This window comes from Larimichthys crocea, chromosome XXII, assembly GCF_000972845.2.
Source record: "Larimichthys crocea isolate SSNF chromosome XXII, L_crocea_2.0, whole genome shotgun sequence".
NCBI classification, from domain to species: Eukaryota; Metazoa; Chordata; class Actinopteri; family Sciaenidae; genus Larimichthys; species Larimichthys crocea.
This window is the reverse complement of record NC_040032.1, coordinates 936,908-961,013: the sequence shown is the minus strand read 5'-3', so window position 1 is coordinate 961,013 and position 24,106 is coordinate 936,908. Positions and strand designations below refer to the sequence as shown.

General features: G+C 39.6%; 2 protein-coding genes across 2 annotated transcripts; one reads left to right on the top strand and one right to left on the bottom strand.

Annotated features, from left to right (window-relative positions):
- On the top strand, nt 1-4,790 carry nsrp1 (nuclear speckle splicing regulatory protein 1). Its single transcript, XM_010739512.3, has 7 exons — nt 1-116; nt 1,539-1,629; nt 1,766-1,822; nt 1,923-2,051; nt 2,234-2,441; nt 3,048-3,150; nt 3,257-4,790. The coding sequence occupies exons 1-7, from the start codon at nt 97-99 to the stop codon at nt 4,053-4,055; spliced, it is 1,407 nt and encodes a 468-aa protein (XP_010737814.2). The 5' UTR covers nt 1-96; the 3' UTR covers nt 4,056-4,790.
- Nucleotides 4,791-4,856: 66 nt separating this feature from the next.
- LOC104925807 (calpain-1 catalytic subunit) lies at nt 4,857-23,478 on the bottom strand. The gene is made up of 23 exons (XM_010739511.3): nt 23,444-23,478; nt 10,278-10,400; nt 9,918-10,182; nt 9,686-9,773; nt 9,459-9,574; nt 9,233-9,366; nt 8,930-9,122; nt 8,775-8,849; nt 8,572-8,657; nt 8,350-8,421; nt 7,879-8,036; nt 7,581-7,738; nt 7,367-7,378; nt 7,053-7,255; nt 6,735-6,801; nt 6,558-6,629; nt 6,372-6,429; nt 6,212-6,267; nt 6,030-6,098; nt 5,860-5,938; nt 5,614-5,727; nt 5,418-5,470; nt 4,857-5,039 (listed from the first exon to the last, which is right to left on the bottom strand). The coding sequence occupies exons 3-23, from the start codon at nt 10,155-10,157 to the stop codon at nt 5,013-5,015; spliced, it is 2,130 nt and encodes a 709-aa protein (XP_010737813.1). The 5' UTR covers nt 10,158-10,182; nt 10,278-10,400; nt 23,444-23,478; the 3' UTR covers nt 4,857-5,012.
- Between the last annotated feature and the right edge of the window lie 628 nt (nt 23,479-24,106).

The window sequence follows — 24,106 nt, the reverse complement described above, 5'->3', positions numbered from 1 at the left end:
TGATAAATTGATATTTATGATAAATTGTCATTTAAGGCGCGTTCACGGAGATGTTGTGTCGAATATGTCGCGCTCGTTCACAGTCAGCGGCGCAAGATGGCGGTCCCTACGAAACAGTGAGTGGCAAACATGCTAACGTGCTAACATGATAACGACAGCGTGTGATGAACTAAGCCAAACTACGGCTGCTTCACGTGGGTGTCATTGTAGCCGTGCTGAGGGGCTTCGTTGCTGCAGCAGCCGTGGTGTTCACACTCACGGTCATTTGTTAAAACGGGGATTCGTCCTGATGCTAAGTTAGCGACGTGCTAACGCGATGCTAACCTCGCTCACAATGCGGCTAGTTACCGTTTAACCAACAAACAACGTCTGTGTTTCTGTAATCCTGCACATGTTTCTCCAAATGCCTGACATATATTCATGAATGGACTTTTTTTGACATGTCCGTGTGAAGGACAGGCTGTCAGGGAGAGTTAGCGGATCAGACTTTGCTGTCGTTCATAGTCATTCACACATTCTGCGTGTTTCCGCCGTCTCTTCGTGTCTTTGACGTGTTTTGGTGAATGTGTCGTTACTCGACGTAAAGTGCGCGTCGCCTGTCATGTTTGCAGGTCAGCGGTGTTATAAACACGTTAGAAAAGGTAGCTAAAGGTAGCTCTTTGCAGCGTTATAACACGAACTGTGTCGTCTGCCTTCATTTCAGACAGACACAGATGGACAGCAGCAATAACATAATGATTACTCTGACTATAAACTTTAATGAAGATATGACTAATGGCAGTAATAATTCAATTTTATTTTATTCAAATAGCACCATATCATAATAAAAATAATCTTTCCATACAGAGCAGTCTAGACCGTACTCTTTATAATATTATTTACAGAGACCAACAGTTCCACCATGAGCCAGCACCTGGTGACAGTGGTGAGGAAAAACAACAATAATAATAATGTATGATAATCATAATAATAATAATAATATATGTAGAGGACGTCAAGCAGGACCACAGCAGCATGCTCGATCAATCACTGATCTAGATGCAGATCCATGAGAACCTGAGAGACGAGAAAGCAGAAGAAGCTAAGTTAGTAACATGCACTGATGCAGAGAGGGAGAGAAGAGCTCAGTGCATCATGGGAAGTCCCCCAGCAGTCTAGTCCTATAGCAGCATAACTAAGGGGTGACCTGAGCCAGGCCTAACTATAAGCTTTATCAAAAAGGAAAGTCTTAAGTCTATTCTTAAAAGTGTTGACCGTGTCTGCCTCCTGAACCCAGAAAGGTAGTTTGTTCCACAGAAGAGGAGCCTGATAGCTGAAAGCTCTGGCTCCCAATCTACTTTTGGAGACTATAGGAACCACAAGGAACCCAGCATCCTGAGAGCGCAGTGTTCTAGAGGGGTAGTAAGGTATTATGAGCTCTTTTAGATGTGATGGTGCCTGACCATGAAGAGCTTTGTAGGTTACATGTGAAATATATACTGGACAGATGATTATTGTAGGACAGGTTTTAAGTTTCTTTGTTCCCTGATTGTCCTCAGGTATGGGCTGATCTTGCCCCAGAAGAAAGGCGCATCAAAGAACACAATCCTGCAGAAACCCTCCGTGTTTGGGGATGACTCAGATGATGAGGTGGGTGAACTTTTAGATTTCTTATAATTGCCTGTTGTCATTCACTGAATTGCTGCATGTGATCCAGGAATTTCCACTGTAATGAGTTGGCATCAGTTGACGTTTTCTGTTGTAATGAGTATGTTTTCTTTGTTAGACCTCAGTTGGGGAGAGTCTGCAGAGAGAAGCTGTCAAAAAGAAAATGATGAAGCAGGTGAGGGGAGGAATGAAAAGACTTCCACATGTGAAATAACAAACAGGCATTGTCTGTGATTTACACTCCTCTGGCCTTTGTCTTTCTCTGTCGTCTAAAGACACGCTTGGAGATGCAGAAGGCCCTGGAACAGGACAGCACTGTGTATGACTATGATGCTGTGTATGATGACATTCAAAACCAGAGAATGGAGAGCAACAAGAAAGTTCTGAGTGGTGCTGACAGAAGGGTAAACTCCCCTATACTGAACCCTCATGTAGCTGGGATTTCAGTAATCTAAGAGTGGCTGTGTGCCCTCTGCTGTATCTTAAGTTCTGCCATCCTACTTACAAAGAACAAGCAAAACATGCCATGAACTTCCTCATGCATACTAACTTTAATTCATTTTTCTCTCTGTGTCTCATATTACAGCCAAAGTATATCCACCAGTTAATGAGAGCGGTCGAGGACCGAAAGAAAGAACAGGAGCGAAGGGAGGAGAGGAAGATCCAGAAGGAGAGGGAGGCAGAGGGAGAGCAGTTTGCCGATAAAGAGGCTTACGTTACCTCCGCCTACAAGCAAAAACTGCAGGAGCAGAAGGAGGCTCAGGAGAGAGAGAAGAGAGAGGCAGAAATGGAAGGTTAGACTGGTGATTTACACCTATTTTTAGGCTGTGAGCAGATGACACTTTGTTGTAAGTGATATGGTGAGACTTTGAGCTGCACACCTCTCAAATAACCCGTAAACATGTAGCTTATATGAAGCCTTTGCAACTTTTTGTAATCCCTAACCCCCAAATTCTACCAGCACCGGCTTTGCGGTGAATACATGGCTGTTCTATTTTTGACGGATGCCACGAGCAGCCGGTGTCAATTTTCACAGAGCACCTCGAGCTAACCAGAAGCCAGAAACAACACAGAGAATCCGGTGGATTTTCAAAATAAAACACCCCATGCAAACTGCCAGTCATAAAAACAGACGAAAGAGAAACAAATGAACTACGTAGCATATTTACCCATGTAGAAGCATAAACCAGGAAAATGACCAAATCTGAGCAAGTAAACAAAGTCTGGCGGGCGGGTTGGGTTTGAAGTCGCATGAAGGACGGACCAAAACAGTATCATGGCTGTGCTATGTCAAAGATGTGTCCGGTTGGGTTTGTGCTGTCAGGGACGCCTAGCATTGCCTTTTGCTGCCACTGTATGTGAAACACTGTAAATGTTTGAATTCTTTTTGTTTGTTTTAGCTGCTTTGGATGTGAAGAAACAAAAAGACCTCAGTGGGTTCTACCGACACCTGCTGAATCAGACTGTTGGAGAGGAGGCGATACCAGATCGCTCTGCAAATAAGTCAGTTGTAGCTCCAAATGACTTTTTATCCACATACACAAGAAGCATGCACATATTCAACCTGTTCTAAACCTTTAACTGTATTTGTCTGTTCCTGTGTCCACAGAACTCAAACCTCAAATGTTTCAAAAGACACAGAGAGGACTTCACCTGTTCCCTCATCTACGTCTCATGATAATATCCCAAGTTCATGTAGCGACAATGAGGAGACTCAAGAGCAGAAGTCTGGGTTTAGCAAGCCTGCAGCAGGCTCTGCCCACTCCAAACGCCAGTACAGGCAGAGGTCGCCTTCATCAGGGAGCGGAGAGGAGAAGGAGAAAGAGAGGGAGAGAGACAGACATAAGAAGAGCCACAGAGATCAAGACAGAGACAGAGGGAGGGACAGGGACAGAGACAGAGACCGAAACAGGGAAAGAGAAAGGGATGACAGACATGGCGGAAGAAGAGACGACAGGGATAGGAGGAAAGACAGAGACAGCGGCAGAGACAATGACAGAGGCAGAGGCAAAGGCGACACAGAGAGGGAAGACAGGCATGGGAAGAGGGAGAGGAGCAAAGAAAGAGACAGACATAAGAACGGGGAACGAGAGAGGAGGAGGGATCCAGACGAAGACAAGTGGAAGGACAAAGATCGGGAAGAAGAGAAGGAGAGGAGGAAGGAACCAGAGAAGGTGAGGAAGAGGGAAGAGAAAGATCCAGAGAAGAAGGAAGCTGCGAGGAAAGACGGAAAGGAAAAGGAAGACGAACAGAGACGGGAAGGCGAGGAGAAGGAGGAAATGGAGAAGGCGAACAAGTTTGCGAAGCGCAGCACGGATCAGACTGTGAGTTCTGCGAGAGACCGGTACATGGCCCGACAGATGGCCCGCTCAGCCTGTAAGACCTATATAGAGAAGGAGGAGGACTGAGAACATCCCTGACCTGCGCACAATAAGAGGACAAGGCCACTGTTATTTTATGTTTTGTTTTGTTTTTTATGCAACAAATCCCACGGAAAGACAAAACCGACAATGAGTTAGCTGCTTCTTCTGCCCTGATACCCACACTGGTCACAAGTGTAAAGTTTATTTGATTTCTGTGGAGGAGCAGTCACCAGTCTGAGGCATAAAATCTATCAGGCTTTCACTACACACACAGTATTTAGTCAGTAGGATCAATGCCTTGTTGGTTTGTTTGTTTTCATGGGATCCGTGACAATATGAAATAAAATGGAATATTGCCAACCTCATCCTGTAACGTTTGACTTCATCGTACACTGCAGCGCACAGACTGAACAGCAGAGTGTGCTCATGGTCTTAGTTAAGAGAAGGTTTACTTAAGTGGGGACATTCTTCTACTACTTCTCAAGTGTTCACATATATTGGCCCGAAAAATGAGAGAGACCTGAACAATATCTCTTGAATATGTGGATTTTTGATCTCTCATTGTGAAATAAGAATGTTGTAAATATTTAATAAGAGTTTTGAGCCTCTTGTAACACTGCATAAAGAAAATGAGTGTATATAGGAAATGTTATCTTATGGTTAGTTGGAAAGATGGATGGATGGAATGAGGCGTGAACCATTGATGTGTTGTTGTGTTTGATCACTTTTGTATCTTTCTGGTGTAGTCAGTGATGAGCTAATAAAATCATTTCTGTTCCACATTGTCTTCCAGTTTGTTTGCAGTTTAGTGTTGAAATGTGTGAGAATAAAGATTTCAGCTCAAACTTCAGAGAGTAACATCGTTTTATTCTGGAGGAATGATTTGATCACAGAAACGTGTCACCACTTTACAGGTTATTGCACAGGAAGACATGAGTTTTCAAAGAAGCTGAGTTTGGTTGCACCATTCTTCTCTTGTGTGTCTCCTGTGTGAACTTGACTCTAGTTGTACAAGGAGAAGTTGCTGAACTGAAATGAAAGAAACGTTTGAAGAAATGTTAGTGTCTGCAATGATTCATAAAGATGAAATTAAAATATGACGCATTGTTTTGAATAAAACTACCAGCATGTAAAAAGGTTAAAGCTAGGTACAACTTAACCCAATACAACAATATAATGCTATTTATACATTTAAAAGCATCAGTAATAATAATCTATACTTTAGAACACTCACAGAAGTACTTTTACTACTTTACATACATTTTTCTATTAATACTGGATAAAAAATGACATTTTATACGCAGGACTACTTGTATTTCCTTATTCCAACATTGCCCTTTTTATTTTTTTGTATGTTGGATGTCTTGAGAAAAAAACAAAATAAAAGAAAAAAACAGATAGATTTACCTCTTCCCAGCTCAGGTGGATCACTCCGTCGGAAGAGTTGTTCTTGAAAACATCTGTAAAGAAAAACAAACCAAAAATGTCAAAACTGTCATTTTCTAATGCACCATAAACCTGAAACGTGTTTTGAAATTGAGAAAGACCAATGTCAGTGTGGTTCATAAAAGTGACGTGATTAGTGGTTGCCATGGTTACTCACTTGAGGCCTTCTCCAGGCGGAACATGAGGCCGATGAAATCCTCCAAACTGGTGGATGAGTAGCCTGAATGGCGGAACATCAGCATCCTCACCATTCCATCGTTTAGGTCGATCCCTGGCACAGACACAGAGAGAAAGGGATAAGAAACCCTGTTAGAACCGTGGATATAAAGCATGTGCACCTTTTCTTTACTGGCATAAATGTATTATTAACTTTTACTTAGTTTATATCAATAAATGGTGTTACCTGCACGCTGAATTCCAACCTGCAGCTCATAGTCGGACAGAGATCCATTCTTGCTCAAGTCTGCATTATTGAAGAGTGCCTGTAAAAAACATGAATTATTATTTACTGTACATCAGCGACAGTGTCCAGGATAAATAAAACTTAGAAACTCTAGAAATTAGATGTCTCACCTTGTATTCATTCAACTTCTTCCAGATAGTTGAGAATTCACTGAAGGATGTTGTCCTCTTTTGGTCAGTCTTTGCATGTTAAGAAACAGACACAGATATTTTCACATTCTAGCATGTAGGATAATGAAAACGAGGTTAAACATTTTAGCTTTTTTTTGTTTTGTTTTGTTTTTTGAGGATACGTCCACACTAGATGCAATGCTCCTGCAGGTATCCAAACCAAAGCCGCGATAGGTTCCTGTGAATGGTAGACAAGGACAAAGATGAAGGTTTTTATGATTGACAACAAATTAAATTAAGATTTTGAATGTTTTCAAAGCATGCATGTTTAACTTGACTCACCATGAGGGAACCTGTCATTCAGGAGCTTCCTGAGCTGGAAGGCGTCCAGCTCACCCTTCTGACAACACACACAGAAATGACATAAAACTGTAATCGATTGATATCAGAAAAAAGAGAAATAAACAAGCAGATGGATGAGCAGAGAGAGAGATTTTAAGACAGGTAAAAACAAAGGAAAGTACACACCTGATTAGCATAGCTGTTGAACAAGGCACGGATGGGATCCTTGTCAGTGTCATTGTTCCCGTCAGTTGGTATCTAAAATCGACAAATTGATGGATCAGACACGAACCTGGCAGACAATATTTGCTCTCTCTAACTTATGCTAAAGTAAAGTATGCACTGCATGCTTTTATTTCATACCTCAGGAAGAACCAAGTCTGTGTGCCCATGTTCGTCATCATCATCATCATCATGTCCATCATGGGGGCTGGATGCAGAAGGAGAATGTGTTAAAAACCTGCTTCCTACAACAGTGGCCACTTTCTACACTCTGCTACTATGTCATCTAATATGTTCACCAGCTAGTTGCTAACTTTATCTGCGTTGTTTGAGGTTGATGATAGCGGCAACAGTGAACCAAAACTAGCCTTTCTTCTTCCTTTCTACTTCCATGTAATGTCTAGTGAAGAACCATTGGTAAAAGCACATTTTGGAAATCGAATACCACAAAGACCTTACGTGATCTTAGCATCAGTCTTGGAGTAGACAGAGAGAACAAACTCTCCATTCCTGTAAGGCTTCATGGTGGAGGGCACGATCACATATTCGCCCGGCTGCAGACTGTGCGGCTCAATCAGATCCCTCTCGTAGGTGTAAGACTGTGATTTCTTCACAGGCCTGTTTCTCCCAAAGAAGTTCATGTCCAGGCGTCCTTGTGGTGTCTGGAAAGAATAGAAACCATATTTAATGAATTGAAATTGCTTCAGTTGCATTATTTAGATTCATTTAAATTGATTTGTGTGCATATGTGGAGTGTGATATTTGACACTTACCCCAGGTGGAACCTGTTGGATGCGAAATGGGAAGAAGAATGTCATTAATTCTTGTCATAGAAATAGCCTAAAATGATTATTGATCTGAGTCTTCATCATTTATCCCACACATTACGTTATTTTTGTTAAATCTTATCAGCTTGGTGTGTTGTTTGTTTTGTTCACATGAAATTTTACATTGCTTAGTCATTCAACCAAAATTCAAGATGCAAACCTTAAAGAGGGTAAGTGCCATTGGGAAGGTTCTTATCTCTTTGCGATTCTCCTGCTGAGGCTTCTGCATCAGAGAAAGCAAGATGTTCACATCTCCCTGCTCCTTCTCATCTATGACAGTCACCTGGATGCGGTACTGAGGATTTGTTGCAAAGGTTCCTACAGGTGATGAGAGATATTGATAAAGAGACTTCAGAGACAGTTTGGTGTTTTTTTGTGCTTGTATGCATAAAAAAAGAAAAAGACACAACAGACATCTTATGCTTGCAGTTAAAGGTAAAATAATTATATCGGCTCACTTTCATTGACGTTTCCACCCGCAGATTTCCCAGCCACCCAGCTGCCGTCGTAAATCATGCATTGCCACTGGCAGCTGAGGTCACCATCAAGAAAGTTGGGGTTCTCACAGCAGATGCACAAGTTCGAGAAATAGTGACAGAAGTCCTCCAACTCCATCCTGATGGATAAAAACACACACAGCAAAAGAGACAAATGAAAAAGGAAAGCTGAAAATATAATGTCAACCACTGGGACAGCAAAAAAAAGGTGCAGTGACATGAAGAGGAGATGTATGTGGCTTTTAGTTCTTCAGAATATATAAACATGTTGTCCATTCATCATCAGGCCTCAGTATTCAAAGGCACCCTGTTTAGTTTTTGACATCAAGTAGTGCTATGGAGCAATGTTTTAATGATCAGTGTGCAAATTGTAAACTAGCAAACATTTATGTAAACTACTGTAAACACACACTTTGAATTGAGCTAAATTACCAGAACTCTCCATCTTCGCGGTTAAAGCACTTTTCCCGATCTTCTGGGCGTACTTTCTCCCACATGTCTGACCTGAGCACAAGAGGAAATAGAATGATGACAGAATTCAACATTCTGAACAGATTTCAGTTTGCAACAATCAGTCTTCAGTTTTTACTTGTGCAGCAAGTTTTATTGCTTTAACATGCGCATATGGGTGGATGTATGATTAAACGTAATTACTTGTCACCCCACTTCCCGTTCCACTCTTGACGGCCCCAAGGGTTCATGACTCGCACCAGCTTCACTTTGGAGCCATAATACTCAACCTAAAGATGACATGATGATTTGAAAAATGAGCCAATACCAAAATATGGCTGACAAAATATTGCTGGCAATTAAACTCCTCTTATTTGAACCCTTCTTCTCAGTTGACATATATTTACCTCAGTGACTGCTGTGACAGAATAGGCATGGGCATCGACCAATCCAGTGTGTGCAACAGTGTTCACAATCTCACCCTGAAACAGACAGATCAGTTAAATCAACCCAATCAATGAGTTTGATTTGAAACATGTACTTCTAAGAAATTGGTTCTTACCCCTTTCTGGGCAGTTCCACAGCAAATCATTGAGTTGCACCCAGTGGCTCTTTCTAGTGAGAGCCACAAGTTCTTATCATGGCCTGAATCGTGGGCCCTCCTGAGTGGGTAAGACATGTGCACACCTCCACTGAAATCCTTGGCAGCCTCAGTTGACCAACCAGCACTCATGTCTGCGTACGTACCGCACACTCTGAGGGAGAAATCATTCATCCGAGGTGAGATTTCGAGTTTAGTCATCTAACATTCTAAGTCCTGAATTTGGTGACCGTGATCTACTAAAGGGAGTAATTGGTTTCATACTTGGCATATGCTTTCTCCAGCAGAGGAGCCCAGAACTCGTTCTGGCTTTTGGAGCGCACAGACAGCAAGCTCTTGTTGAGTGTTGGCAGATAGTCATCAATAACAACATCCACCCACTTGCCAAACCTCCAGAACTGACACAGACAGGACAAGTAAGAATTACAAGTTAGCCAATAACCAGAATTTATTCTAAAAGCATTTTTCATGCATTATTATATTTCTTTACCCTGAAGTGAAATATCCCTGCATAGTTATTGAAGGACTGGTCCATAGGCACTACTTGCACCATGAGGCTTTTATGGAATGTCAGCGAGTTAATTGCAGCCAGAAACCAGCAGTTACCTGGTAAATGAAAAATAAATGAAGAATATTTTTCTGAAGCAGGCCACAGTTCAAAATTTCACCTCAGAGAGGTACAATGAGTTTGTTGTCTTTAGCTAGATTCTTGCTTACCCACAGAGCCTTGTCCAAAGTCAAACCTTGAGGCTCCCTTTGTACAGAAAGCAGGCTCACCGCTGATGTTTTGCGCTTCCATGATTTCCTGAATAATTTAAGAAAGAAAATAAATCAGCTGTTGACAAGTAATGTAAAATTATAACTTCACAACGTAAAAATATGTATTTTTCTATACTCTACAAATATACATATGTTATCATCATATTAACATGAAGAAAGAACACTTTACCTTTGGGCGAAGCCATTCCACTTGACTTAGACGCCTGCTGCTCAAATCAGACAGGTTACCCAGAGACTGGCTGTTAGGTGGGAAGGTCCTGTCCACAAACAGTTGCTTTCGGCGGAGATAGCTATCCTTCAGATGGGCATAGTCTTGGTTGTTGTACTTGGCAGGATTGGAAGGGCTTCCCTCACTGCCATCTTGGTAACGCAAGTTGATGATGGAGGTGCACTTTCCAGTTCCAGACATGATGACGAGATGCTTCAGAGAGACTCTGAGAAACAAGGAGAAAGTCAAAATAAGAGAATTCTGGATCCAATCTGAAATATATAAACTGTGTTTTAGAGATTAATGGAGATCAGCATTTACCTGCAAGGCAGCTGCAACCAACTACAAGCTTCCACACAAGAGAAGTGTCTTGGTACCCATTTGGTCTTTGGAGCAGACTTATATACACAGTGTCTTACATAAGGCTGGAGTTGACACCACCCCCTAAAAGGTGTAGAAAAAACAAAATTACAGAGGTCTGGAAAAACCAGTTTTCTGACTTGATATATGTTGACAGCTTCAGGAGAAGCACTTGATTATTTGCATATAGTGCTGAAGCACAAAATGTTATATAGAGCAGAGTATTGAATGTCTGCAAAAATAGAAGTTCTGTACAACTTGTACTGTTTGAATCATATTTCAGTCTTTTATGCATGTGTAGTAGCCAAAATAAAAACCTTAAATTCCAATATGTTTTTTAAAAACTTGAGCTGTAGGATTGAAAATCATAGTGGGTGGTCCTGTGCCAGTTCTCCATGTGACATAATGATCATGTCTGTATTGTACAGACATGTAAAAATTCAACACAGCGGTTTATGTTTTTTATGAAGCGGCGGCTGTGGCTTGGAGGGAGAGCGGGTCGTCCAATAATCAGAGGATCGGTGGTTCGATCCCTCCAGTCTGCATGTTGAAGTGTCCTTGGGCAAGATTCTCAACCCCAAATTTCTCCTGAAGGCTGAGCCATCAGTGTGTGAATGGTTAGCTCCTCAAACTGATGAGCAGTTGGCACCTTGCATGGCAGCCAATGCCATCAGTGTGTGAAGTGAGAGATATAATCTGCCTCTGTAAAGTTAAGACTTGCCTTGGGGCAAATTCTTTCAGAAACACATTCAGACATGCTATGCTTATAATTAGGTCATTATTATAAATCCTGCATGTAACTCTCATTGTCTTTTTCCCACATGGTATGTGGAAGAAGTGTTTCACTATATATGCTGGGATACTAAATGACTTCACTACTTTAAGCAAAGTCAGAACGTACCAAAAAGCAAAGCAAAATATGAATTAACAACATTGTAATGTGTGGTCATTTGAAGTAGATAAAGTTTCACAATTCTTTTGTTTTTTTGTGCTTGCTGTGTGTTTTTTACACTTTTGATTTGAACGTTCTAATGCTTGCATTGCACAGCAACTTATAACTGAAGTTTACTCACTTAGAGTTCTATTACTAGACTATTCATGCATTTAAGCCTTTCATTTAAAAATGTCACAACTATATACATTCAAGTGAATTTTACGAGCACACTGTTCACACCCATCCAATGATGGAATGTACCTAAGTACACAGTGCATGGAACACTTTTTGTCTGAATTTTTACAACCTACAAATGATCAGCAGGTTAATATATAATAATAAAACATCATTTGTTATAATCCAAAATGAGCTCTGGTTTAATGAGCTATTAATCAGATCTTTTACATCAATGCATGCTTCACATATCAGTCACAGCAGACGTGTTTCTGCATTACTTTAAGTACATTTCCCTGATTATACTTACATAGTTTGACATTTTCAATGCAGGACCTTCACATGCAATGATGTATTTACTCAATGTGGTATTAGTACTTTTACTTAAGTAAAGCATCAGAATACCTCCTCTGTAGTTGCACGTATCTGCATCAATATATCAGTAATACTAAATGCATGCTGGCCCAAGTCAGTGACTCCAAACAACCTCAACAGAGACATGTTTTGCTTTCCTTAACAGCCAGTGGCTCCCAGGACAGGTTAATCCAGCCACAACAATGATGTACACTACACATAACCTTTAAGATGTTGAGCTTCAGTTTTTATTGCATTCTGTTTTGATAGCTTGACAAGAACTTTTTATCACACATTGCTCTAAGCCCCCATAGCCTGCAGCTATGATCTATAACACAAACATGTTTTTGAATTTTCAGAAACAGGTGGATGCAGGTAACATGTGAGGAAGATTTATTACATAACAGCCTCGCTGCAGGTTTGAGATTCCTACAAAAATGTAATTTCTCCTCTCTCTCTCTACAACTTTAACGCAAATATCATTTGCATATCTACAATAGTGCAACTCAGTCGAATGAAGAAATAAAGCAGCTGCATTAAAACTTAGAGATAAATGTGCAAAGTATGAGAGAGTTGATGAACTAGGATTTGCAAAGACAATGTACATGCAACTGGAACACAGGAGTGATGGTTTCTGATAACGGGCCTCTGTACACCTAAGTAGATATTCCATTACAAATCAGCTGTTTCCAGCTACAATAGTCATTTACAAATCAAATCAAATCAAATTGAATCAAATCAAATCAAATTTTATTTGTATAGCCCAAAGTCACAAAGTACATTTTACCTCTGAGGGCTTTACAACCTGTACAGGGAGTGACACCCTCTGTCCTTAGACCCTCGGTTCGAGTGAGGAAAAACTTGCCACAAAAAAACTTTAACAGGGAAAAAAGGTGGAAGAAACCTCAGGAAGAGCCACAGAGGAGGGATCCCTCTCCCAGGACGGACAGACGTGCAATTTATGAGTGCCGGTCATAAAAACAGACGAAAGAGAAACAAATCAAGTACTGTACGTAGCATATTTACACATGTAGAAGCATAAACCAGGAAAATGACCAAATCTGAGCAAGTAAACAAAGTCTGAAGTGTGGGTTGGGTAATAGTCAATGCCATCAGTGTATGAATGTATGTGAATGTGTGAATGAGATGTGTACTGTAAAAGGGCTTTGAGTGGTCAGAAGACTAGAAAGGCGCTATATAAGTACAGTCCATTTACCATTTATGAAAACCTTATCAAAGTGAACTGATGTAACACTTCCTCCCAGACATGTCAGCACATAGTTTGCTGAGAGACGTTATAATCTGCCTCTGTAAGGTTAAGACTTGCCTTGGGGCAAATTCTTTCAGAAACACATTCAGACATGCTATGCTTATAATTAGGTCTTTATTATAAATCCTGCATGTAACTCTCATTGTCGTTTTCCCACATGGTATGTGGAAGAAGTGTCACTATATATGCTGGGATACTAAATGACTTCACTACTTTAAGCAAAGTCAGAACGTACCAAAAAGCAAAGCAAAATATGAATTAACAACATTGTAATGTGTGGTCATTTGAAGTAGATAAACTTTCAAATTCACTAAGTTTAATAGCAGGTGCCATCAGTTTCTGCAGCTTTACTCCCTACTGAGCTTATGCCAGTTGACAAGTCACTAACTTAAAGCTTCAGGAGTAGAAAACAAACAGGTATGTGGAAATGATCTGGAGGGCTTTAAAAGGAATGTGCATCACTTATGACATGCTCACACATTTTGGCAGAGAGAAAACATGTCATGAGAAGTTACAAATTAGTCAGTACAAGAAGAAATGAAAGTTTACAAAATGCAATAGTGGCTCTAAGGATTTCGATTTAAAACAGCATAACAGTGTTGCTGCTGGTTTTCTGAATGCTCAGCTTATGACCTTGAGGATTCAGTGAAGAAACCCCTCAGGTGCTGAGCTATGGAAGAATGTTCTCACCAATCTTTGTCCGCTTAAAACAGGCTCATAACACACACACCCCACACTCTTACATGAGACATGCCACTCATTCACAGCATTTGTGTGTGTGTGTGTGTGTGTGTGTGTGTGTGTGTGTGTGTGTGTGTGTGTGTGTGTGTGGTTATTACAGAGAGGGAATAAACATAAAACATATGCATAGAAATAGTAACAGTATGACATAAAATAGACAAGGCAAAAACATTACTAAATTAAGAGAATTGAGGTGGCAGCTGCTCACACAGCACAATGTGACAGAGAGGACATTACATTAGTTTAATCATGGGTAACCATAGTAACTGGAATGGCTTTTTACATATTGTAAGTTTGCATGCTAATATCTCCTTTGTAATCTTTAAGCCTACAACAAATGATGCATCAGGGTTAAGGTCCTAAGGTGAGAGACATTTGGATAACCTCAAACAAAAATGTCCCTGCATGGACAGATTGACTTCCGTGTTGTCCTAGCCACTTCACCTCAATGAGCTGCTCTGATGTGAAATCCTCCAGTTTTCCCAGAGAGTCGAGGTTTGCTTGGAAACATCTTCAGATTTCTTTGAGCTTTATATAGTCTTTGCCTTTAAATCCCACAGGGTTAGACGAGCTTCCCCCATCATCACTGTCCTTATGGAGGCAGTGAACCATCTTGATACGGGTGGATGTCGTGTGGCAGCAGTGTCTGAAAGCAGAACTTACCTGTGAGTCAGAGTCTGGCAGCAGTTTTAAAGTGATGGGGCTAGAAAATCTGAACATTATTTATAGTCAACAACTGCATTCCAGATATCAGTCTCATACAGAGCAGAGGAAATACATGCCAGAATTACAGCACTGACTGATAGGTTGTTGGCAGGGAGGAACATGGCTGCATTCTCAGCAAAACAACAATCTAAACTTACATATTAAACTTTAGACATCATTTGGCCTGAGGTTAGGATCGATATCTTTTTTTTATTTTATTTTTTTTGTGCTTGCTGTGTGTTTTTTACACTTTTGATTTGAACGTTCTAATGCTTGCATTGCACAGCAACTTATAACTGAAGTTTACTCACTTAGAGTTCTATTACTAGACTATTCATGCATTTAAGCCTTTAATGTATAAATGTCACAACTATATACATTCAAGTGAATTTTACGAGCACACTCTTCACACCCATCCAATGATGGAATGTACCTAAGTACACAGTGCGGTACTGCACGACAATTCAAAGGGAAATGCTCTGTCAACAATCTCAGCACCTAATAATTATCTTTCTGTTCTTGTCTTCTGTCACTTGTCTTTCTTACATTTTCAGGTTTGCAGTGCCCTTGGGACAAAATATGTCTGGATAAGATATATGTTGACAGCTTTAGGAGGAGCACTTGATTATTTGCATATAGTGCTGAAGCACAAAATGTTATATAGAGCAGAGTATTGAATGTCTGCAAAAATAGAAGTTCTGTACAACTTGTACTGTTTGAATCATATTTCAGTCTTTTATGCATGTGTAGTAGCCAAAATAAAAACCTTAAATTCCAATATGTTTTTTAAAAACTTGAGCTGTAGGATTGAAAATCATAGTGGGTGGTCCTGTGCCAGTTCTACATGTGACATAATTGTTAATGTCTGTATTGTACAGACATGTAAAAATTCAACACAGCGGTTTATGTTTTTTATGAAGCGGCGGCTGTGGCTTGGAGGGAGAGCGGGTCGTCCAATAATCAGAGGATCGGTGGTTCGATCCCTCCAGTCTGCATGTTGAAGTGTCCTTGGGCAAGATTCTCAACCCCAAATTTCTCCTGAAGGCTGAGCCATCAGTGTGTGAATGGTTAGCTCCTCAAACTGATGAGCAGTTGGCACCTTGCATGGCAGCCAATGCCATCAGTGTGTGAAGTGAGAGATATAATCTGCCTCTGTAAAGTTAAGACTTGCCTTGGGGCAAATTCTTTCAGAAACACATTCAGACATGCTATGCTTATAATTAGGTCTTTATTATAAATCCTGCATGTAACTCTCATTGTCGTTTTCCCACATGGTACTGCACAACAATTCAAAAGGAAATGTACCTGATGTTGTGCTGTGCAAAAACATTGAATAGTTCTCCCTTTTCAAATGTGACAATTTGATTATTTTTATTTATTTTTAATATTTGACTATTGGTTGGACAAAACAAACATTATGAATGTGTCACTTTGACTATCTGGTAACTATAACAATCATGGAACACTTTTTTTCTGAATTTTTACAACCTACTACCTATTATACAACATGTTTATGTCATGTTTAGTTCAACAAGTGAACCCAAATTGGTTCAAAATGTGACGTGATGATATATGTATACTGTGCATTCCTCTAAATGTTTGTGCAGCAGAGCCATGAGGAGTTAGACTGACTACATCTATAGCACAGATGTAATTTCAAAATAAAGTCAATCTTATCAAGAATTGTTTTTAGCAAAGTCATTGCTAAAAACAGGTTAGTGCTTTTTTGGAATGGTAAATTTATTATTTTATTAAACAACTATTTTCATTTTAAAATGTGCTTTTATGCATGAGAAACGTGCCTTCCCCAAAAGGTTAGAAAGTTACGTGCACAGTATTTTCTAAAGAATGTGTTTGTCAGTGGAAATTGTGGCTCTGCTTTTTTGAATTTACTTGTTAGCGATGTGTGTGACCGATGCAGAAGTGGCAGAGCTGATTAGATCGCCGCAGTAACTGAATTTAATTCAAGTAAGTAACCAGTACCAGCGCGACAGCTTGCTCAAGGGCACCTTGGCACCTGTGTTTTGTAGGTGCCTGCATGTCTGGAGTCCCACAGGAGTTACCCTCTGGCTATTTTTACATTACTTAGACCTGCATGTTTCCTTCTGAAAGCCACACAGCCATGTAATCTTAGAAAAAATGCAGTTCTGCCAGGTGGAATCAGTGATCAACTGACCTGTCTCATCCATAAATCACTTGCTTAAAAGAATAAGACATGCTTTGTAAAGTACAAACCGGTTTAACTCAAATTAGCAAAGGCAGGACGGCCCACCGGACCAAACTTGTTAAAAAGGTTGTTTTTGTATTATTTACGAATGTTAACACACAACATTCCACAATAGCAAAAACAATATTCCAAACCTTAGATACAGAATAAAAACCTCTGCTTCTGCAATGATATCAGTTCAAAAACAATATATCTCAGCTTATAATACAGTTTTTTTCAGTCGCTAACAAGCACTTACCCATACTTTAGGTGCAGTGAGAGGTACAGGAACAGGGAGAGGAGCAGGGCCAGGGAGAGGGCAAGGTAGAGTGATCAGCAGGTTAATATATAATAATAAAACATCATTTGTTATAATCCAAAATGAGCTCTGGTTTAATGAGCTATTAATCAGATCTTTTACATCAATGCATGCTTCACATATCAGTCACAGCAGACGTGTTTCTGCATTACTTTAAGTACATTTCCCTGATTATACTTACATAGTTTGACATTTTCAATGCAGGAACTTCACATGCAATGATGTATTTACTCAATGTGGTATTAGTACTTTTACTTAAGTAAAGCATCGGAATACTTCCTCTGTGGTTGCACGTATCTGCATCAATATATCAGTAATACTAAATGCATGCTGGCCCAAGTCAGTGACTCCAAACAACCTCAACAGGGACATGTTTTGCTTTCCTTAACAGCCACAGTATTCACAGTCTCCACAGATTTCTACTTCGATTGTGTCTTTGAAATAAACTTTTTGGAACATGTTGTATCACACTGTGCAGTCTGAACACTTTATTCAGTCTTTGTGCTTCTCTTCATGGTCCTGCATTCCAGTTCTGTATTTTTCCGTTGTTTGACTTTTTTTTGTGAGATTTTTCTTGGATTTATTTTGTTTTTTATGGATTCTCAGCCACCCTTTTATTATTTTGTGTAACCTGTATCTTCAGTAAGTCATTAAAGTCTCTGTTTGTTCTCTTTATCTTCGTGTCTGCGCTTGGGTTCACTTCCTAAACTTAATGTGACAAAAACACACAATGTACAGAGAGGGGGGTTAACAGGAGCCCTGCGGCTCCCAGGACAGGTTAATCCAGCCACAACAGTGATGTATGTTACACATAACCTTTGAGATGTTGAGCTTCAGTTTTTATTGCATTCTGTTTTGATAGCTTGACAAGAACTTCTCATCACACATTGCTCTAAGCCCCCATAGCCTGCAGCTATGATCTATAACACAAACCATGCATGTTTTATTTTCAGAAACAGGTGCATGCAGGTAACATGTGAGGAAGATTTATTATATAACAGCCTCGCTGCACGTTTCAGATTCCTACAAAAATCCAAAGTTTAACGCAAACATCATTTGCATATAGAATAGTGCAACTTAGTCGAATGAAGAAATAAAGCAGCTGCATTAAAACTTGGAGATAAATATGCAAAGTATGAGAGAATTCCTGAGCGAAGACAATAAATGATTTGATTTGCTGCCTTTCATAGTGCAAACACAGCAACGTTTCAGCATTACTGTGTCTCCATCAGAGTGAAAACAGACTAAAACGATTTGAAGGCAAGTTAGAATAGGTATACAGCTGTGACTGGATAGTTAGTTTGTGGGTTTGTGTGTTGTTGCTGAGTTAGCAGCTCTACTATGAGAGGCTGTGTGTGTTTCTGTGAGGGTCAGTCAGTACACAGCCAGCTAACTTTCCTGTTTGTCATGAATATCTTAACATATAACAATAACAAAGTGTTTGCTGCGTTGTGTTGTGTTTACCGCAGTCTCACTCATTTTGAGCAGAAGTCACAGTTTTACACACAATATGTGCATCTTTGGAAGAATCACCTGTTTAGATTAGCGGCTGTTGATTCTGGAAGTCTTTTTCCCCCTTTTTTTTTAAAACCACATCCTCAGTATAAGTTACTTAACATCATGTCATGACCACCATATTCCAGCTTAGTTTTTGAGAAATCATTTTGCTATTGTGAATGGGTCTACGACAAAAGCTCAGCCTCCTGCACCATTGCCATGGAGCAGAGGTCACTGCAGAAAAAGAGAGAAAAAGTTCTAGTCAAGCGATCAAAAAAGAATGCAATAAAAACTGAAGCCAAACATCCCAAAGGCTTATGTGTGGAAGAACCTGTTCTTAACCCCTCTCTCTGTAAATATATCCACCATATGGTGCTCTGGTGCTGCATATTCCCATATTCACAAAACAAAATTCAAACCAGCAATGAAACATGTGAGTGTTTTTGGAATTAAATTTTATTGTATTGCTCAGTGTGTTATTATACAACATGTTTATGTCATGTTTAGTTCAACAAGTGAACCCAAATTGGTTCAAAATGTGACGTGATGATATATGTATACTGTGCATTCCTCTAAATGTTTGTGCAGCAGAGCCATGAGGAGTTAGACTGACTACATCTATAACACAGACGTGATTTCAAAATAAAGTCAATCTTATCAAGAATTGTTTTTAGCAAAGTCATTGCTAAAAACAGGTTAGTGCTTTTTTGGAATGGTAAATTTATTATTTTATTAAACAACTATTTTCATTTTAAAATGTGCTTTTATGCATGAGAAACGTGCCTTCCCCAAAAGGTTAGAAAGTTACGTGCACAGTATTTTCTAAAGAATGTGTTTGTCAGTGGAAATTGTGGCTCTGCTTTTTTGAATTTACTTGTTAGCGATGTGTGTGACCGATGCAGAAGTGGCAGAGCTGATTAGATCGCCGCAGTAACTGAATTTAATTCAAGTAAGTAACCAGTAACATGTTCAGCTTGAAGCATTGATGTTTCTATATCTATGTTCAAACTGGCAGGAACAGGTAATATAGCCATTGACAAGGTTCATCTTATCATTTGGTTTGTGTCTCATAAATGTTCTACTTTGTGATCCAAACACCTCTAACTTGGATTTGTCTATCCATAACTTCTTGCTTCTTTAATCAGCACAACAGTTTTCAGCTATGCTACCACGATTGCAAATGGTTAGCCATTTAAAATGATGAACTTGGATTTGCAAACAACATGCAATTGGAACACGGGAGTGATGGTTGCTGGTATGTAGATATTCCATTACAATCAGCTGTTTCCAGCTACAATAGTCATTTACACTATTTACAATGTCTAAAATGTATATCTTATCAATTTGATGTTATTTTTAGGACAGAAAAATTGCTTTACTTTTGAAAACATGGAATTTTCTAAGTGACTGCAAACTTTTGAATGGTAGTGTATGTAGCAGAAGAAGAAGACAAGAAAATGTGGCGTGACAGCTTGCTCAAGGGCACCTCGGCACCTGTGTTTTGTAGGTGCCTGCATGTCTGGAGTCCCACAGGAGTTACCCTCTGGCTATTTTTACATTACTTAGACCTGCATGTTTACTTCTGAAAGCCACACAGCCATGTAATCTTAGAAAAAATGCAGTTCTGCCAGGTGGAATCAGTGATCAGCTGACCTGTCTCATCCATAAATCACTTGCTTAAAAGAATAAGACATGCTTTGTAAAGTACAAACCGGTTTAACTCAAATTAGCAAAGGCAGGACGGCCCACCGGACCAAACTTGTTAAAAAGGTTGTTTTTGTATTATTTACGAATTCCACAGTAGCAAAAACAATATTCCAAACCTTAGATACAGAATAAAAACCTCTGCTTCTGCAATGATATCAGTTCAAAAACAATATATCTCAGCTTATAATACAGTTTTTTTCAGTCGCTAACAAGCACTTACCCATACTTTAGGTGCAGTGAGAGGTACAGGAACAGGGAGAGGAGCAGGGCCAGGGAGAGGGCAAGGTAGAGGTGTAGGAATGCGTAGTGGGGGCATTCCAAGGGCTGCAAGAACTGTAGTCAGTGATAAAATTTGTGCCACTATCATTGGCCATGTAATCAACCACGGCCTTTCACTAAGACAGGCAGGTGAAAGAGTGCAGCCCAATTTGAGGCGGTCAGTGGTTGCCTCCATTATACGCATCTTTCAACAAACCAACAGGTAACTATTGTATTTTACATGGACTGGTTCGATTCTCACTTGACATGTCAATAAAGCCATATAGTAATGCATATGTTGATTTTTTTGTCCTTCTAAACAAGAATGCAACGTCTTCCTCCCTCTGGGAGAAGAGGAAAGCTCCTCAATAATGATCAAGAGCTAGAAATGGTTGTTGCAAATAATGCAATATATCTGCATGAAATTCAAACTAGAATTGTGGAGGACCATGAGATATTTGACAATATTGATAGCATCAGCCTCACAAGCATTATGCGGACATTGTCCAAACACAGAGTGCGGATGAAGCAGCTCTATACTGTTCCCTTTGAGAGGAACAGTGAGAGAGTCAAAGAGCTACCGAGTGTTTTGGTAAAGTTAGTGTGTGCAAAGAAAGATGTGTTCTATTTTGAAATGAAGAGTTAGTATATATTTAACAAAATGTGTTTTCGAGAAGAAAATGATCCATTTGGCCAGTTGTGTTTTATAGGTGTGAGTCTGTTAAGAGTTTAGAAAAAGTATCTGAAGTATGGGTGAAATGGAATGAAAAAACTGTAACACCAGTAATACAAGTAAAACTTTATTCAAATAATGACATTTTCTAATGTTTCATGTAGTGCTGTCATCATTCTTTACGGCACAGCTTGCACTGTTCACATAATCCCAGTAGAGGGCAGGCACTGACTATGATCAGACCAATGTCCTCCATTATGGACATCTTAAACTACAGTGCAATGTATTGTTATATTGTATTTTAATTTGATATTGGAATAAAGAAGATATAATTCAACACTTTTTATAAGATTGGACCAAAGTATCTACTGTAGTGCATTATGTCAGAGCTTCTATAAGAAGAACATGACTACTGAATGACTGAGTGATCTCTGACATGGTGAGTACTGTTAAAATCAGGTAAACAGAAGTTTAAATCTGTTTCTTGCTTCATACGATGTAAGAATTTACTGGTTTTGTCTGTTTTATATCATCTTAAATTCAATGTTTTAGGGATTTTGTACAGTTGGTTGGACAAAGTAAATAATTTGAAGATATGGAGTCCATAAACTGATATACTTTGATAAAAGATTGTCGGACACATCAAGAAGACACCATCGACAAAAATGACGAGACCATCAGATTCACCATGCTAAAATGTGAAGCCACAGACCACTGCAGTGTGTAATCATTACAGGCGAGTCTAAACACAGGAGCATAGTCACAGAAATAGCTGAACACTCTGACAGAATTACAAAAAGACAGATTTCCAGTGTTTTGGTAAAGTTAGTGTGTGCAAAGAAAGATGTGTTCTATTTTGAAATGAAGAGTTAGTATATATTTAACAAAATGTGTTTTTGAGAAGAAAATGATCCATTTGGCCAGTTGTGTTTTGTCTGTTAAGAGTTTAGAAAAAGTATCTGAAGTATGGGTAAGCACTTGTCAGCGATGTAAATGTTGGATGAGGATGCACTATGATGAGGCTTCCGCCTCCTCTCTCTGTTTGTGAGTGCTGCTGGGCGTGGCTTCTGGTTCCCCCCTCACTCTCTCAACAAAGTGTTTTACTGATTCTGCTCTCAGGTGTGTGTTTGCATTTTGGGCCCACTACTATTCAACATAACAGGATGATGATTACCTTTAAATCATCATTCTTACCCTCTATATGTCCCACATTCCATCACAGTTTTGCACTAGATGGATGTTCACATTCCACAGGACAGATGGGGTTTTGGACAGTGTCTCTGCAAGGTCCACAAACCCTAAAACTAAAATATACAGACACCTTTGAATGTAGCATTGCTGATTTTAAAACCTCAGACAGATATTTATGCTTTTGTGGCAGCCTAAAATACTGATGAATAAACCTTGTTTTTTTTTTTTTATGTTACATGGAGGGAACCACAGAACACACCAAATACCATAAAAGATTTAAACTAATCCATGGAAAGACTTTTGCATATGAAGGAACCTGTATGTATGTTTCAGAACTGTTTTACATGATTAAACACAGTTTTGGATGACTGCCCAGTTGCAGGAGGAGGCAGTGAGAGCTGGGTAGAGATCAACACAGTGTTGATCCACTTCCCAGATAGTTAATAGGCTAACTAATTTATTTTTTATTCTCTTGCTCAACTCCACCCATGATTCCAGTGCCACCGCAGTGTCAACCAACCCAATTCAGTTACGGACAGTTTATGCAGGAGGCCTAAGCCACACTACTCTTCCTAATAGTTCCTGTTTGTAGTGTTTCCCATTCATTTTACCTCCACTTACTATACTGCCATCACATATTAGCTTGTATGTAATAATGGTTATACGTGTGCACTAAGTGCATGAATGTGACTATGTAGCAAATATTTTATTAGAACTAAATTACAGTTCAGTGATTTCATAGTTTATTTTTATTTGAAAATTCCTATTTCATTTTCAACATATATTTCCTTCATGTACCACTAGAGGGAGAAGCAGAGGCTTACAAACCATTAAGGACACAGCAGCCTGTTTTTTCAGTTACTGCTCTTGTCATTGTTTAACCAGAATTCTCCATCGTTGCGTACGTTCAGACACTGGTCACGTCCCTCAGTGCTTACAGTATTCCACTTCTCTGAGCTGTAACACAAATCAGCTTTGCTTATAATTCGTACAACAAATGGATTTGTTGTGAAGGGGACTAAACCACATGCACGTGGCATTATGGAACGATTCATCATGTCAGCCTGAGTATTCAGATACAGCTTCACGGCTCCTTACTTGTCACAGCAGCCTCTCACCCCATGGGTTCCAGATTCTCACCAGGTTCACTTTGGTCCCATTGCTTGCTACCTGTTGAACGAATCATAATATATAACAATAGCCTGTGCTTACATATTAATAACACTGATTTTATTTCTTATTAAAAGAGAGCAAAAACAAGTTAAAGTACTCCATGTGGTGTCAAGTACAAACCTGCTTGATTCCTGTCACAGCAAAGGTGTGACCCTCCACCAGACCAAACTTGTTCAAAATCTCTTTTCCTTTCTCCTGAAACAGGCACATTTCACAAGTTTACAGTGGGTGATGGTTGTTATGAACCTCCATGTCCTGACCTAATGAATCATAATTCTGTCTCTTATCTCTGTAGAAGCCCCACAAACCATCATAGTTTTGCACTTGACAGCTGTGTTCGTGACATTTAACTGATCATAAACCTGAGTTAGAAAGGGCTTTACTGTAAATCTGCACAACACAAATGATGAAGGAGGATATTCATAATTGTTCAAGTGAGCATACTAACTTCCCCTTGTTTGAAGTCAAACCTGAAGCCCTGTCAACAACACAGCATCAGGGTTAAGGTCCTAGAAAAGGTGAAAGACGTGTGAATCTTTTCTTTCTGAAACGCTGTAACTGTTTCATGATTTTAGACGATAGATACAC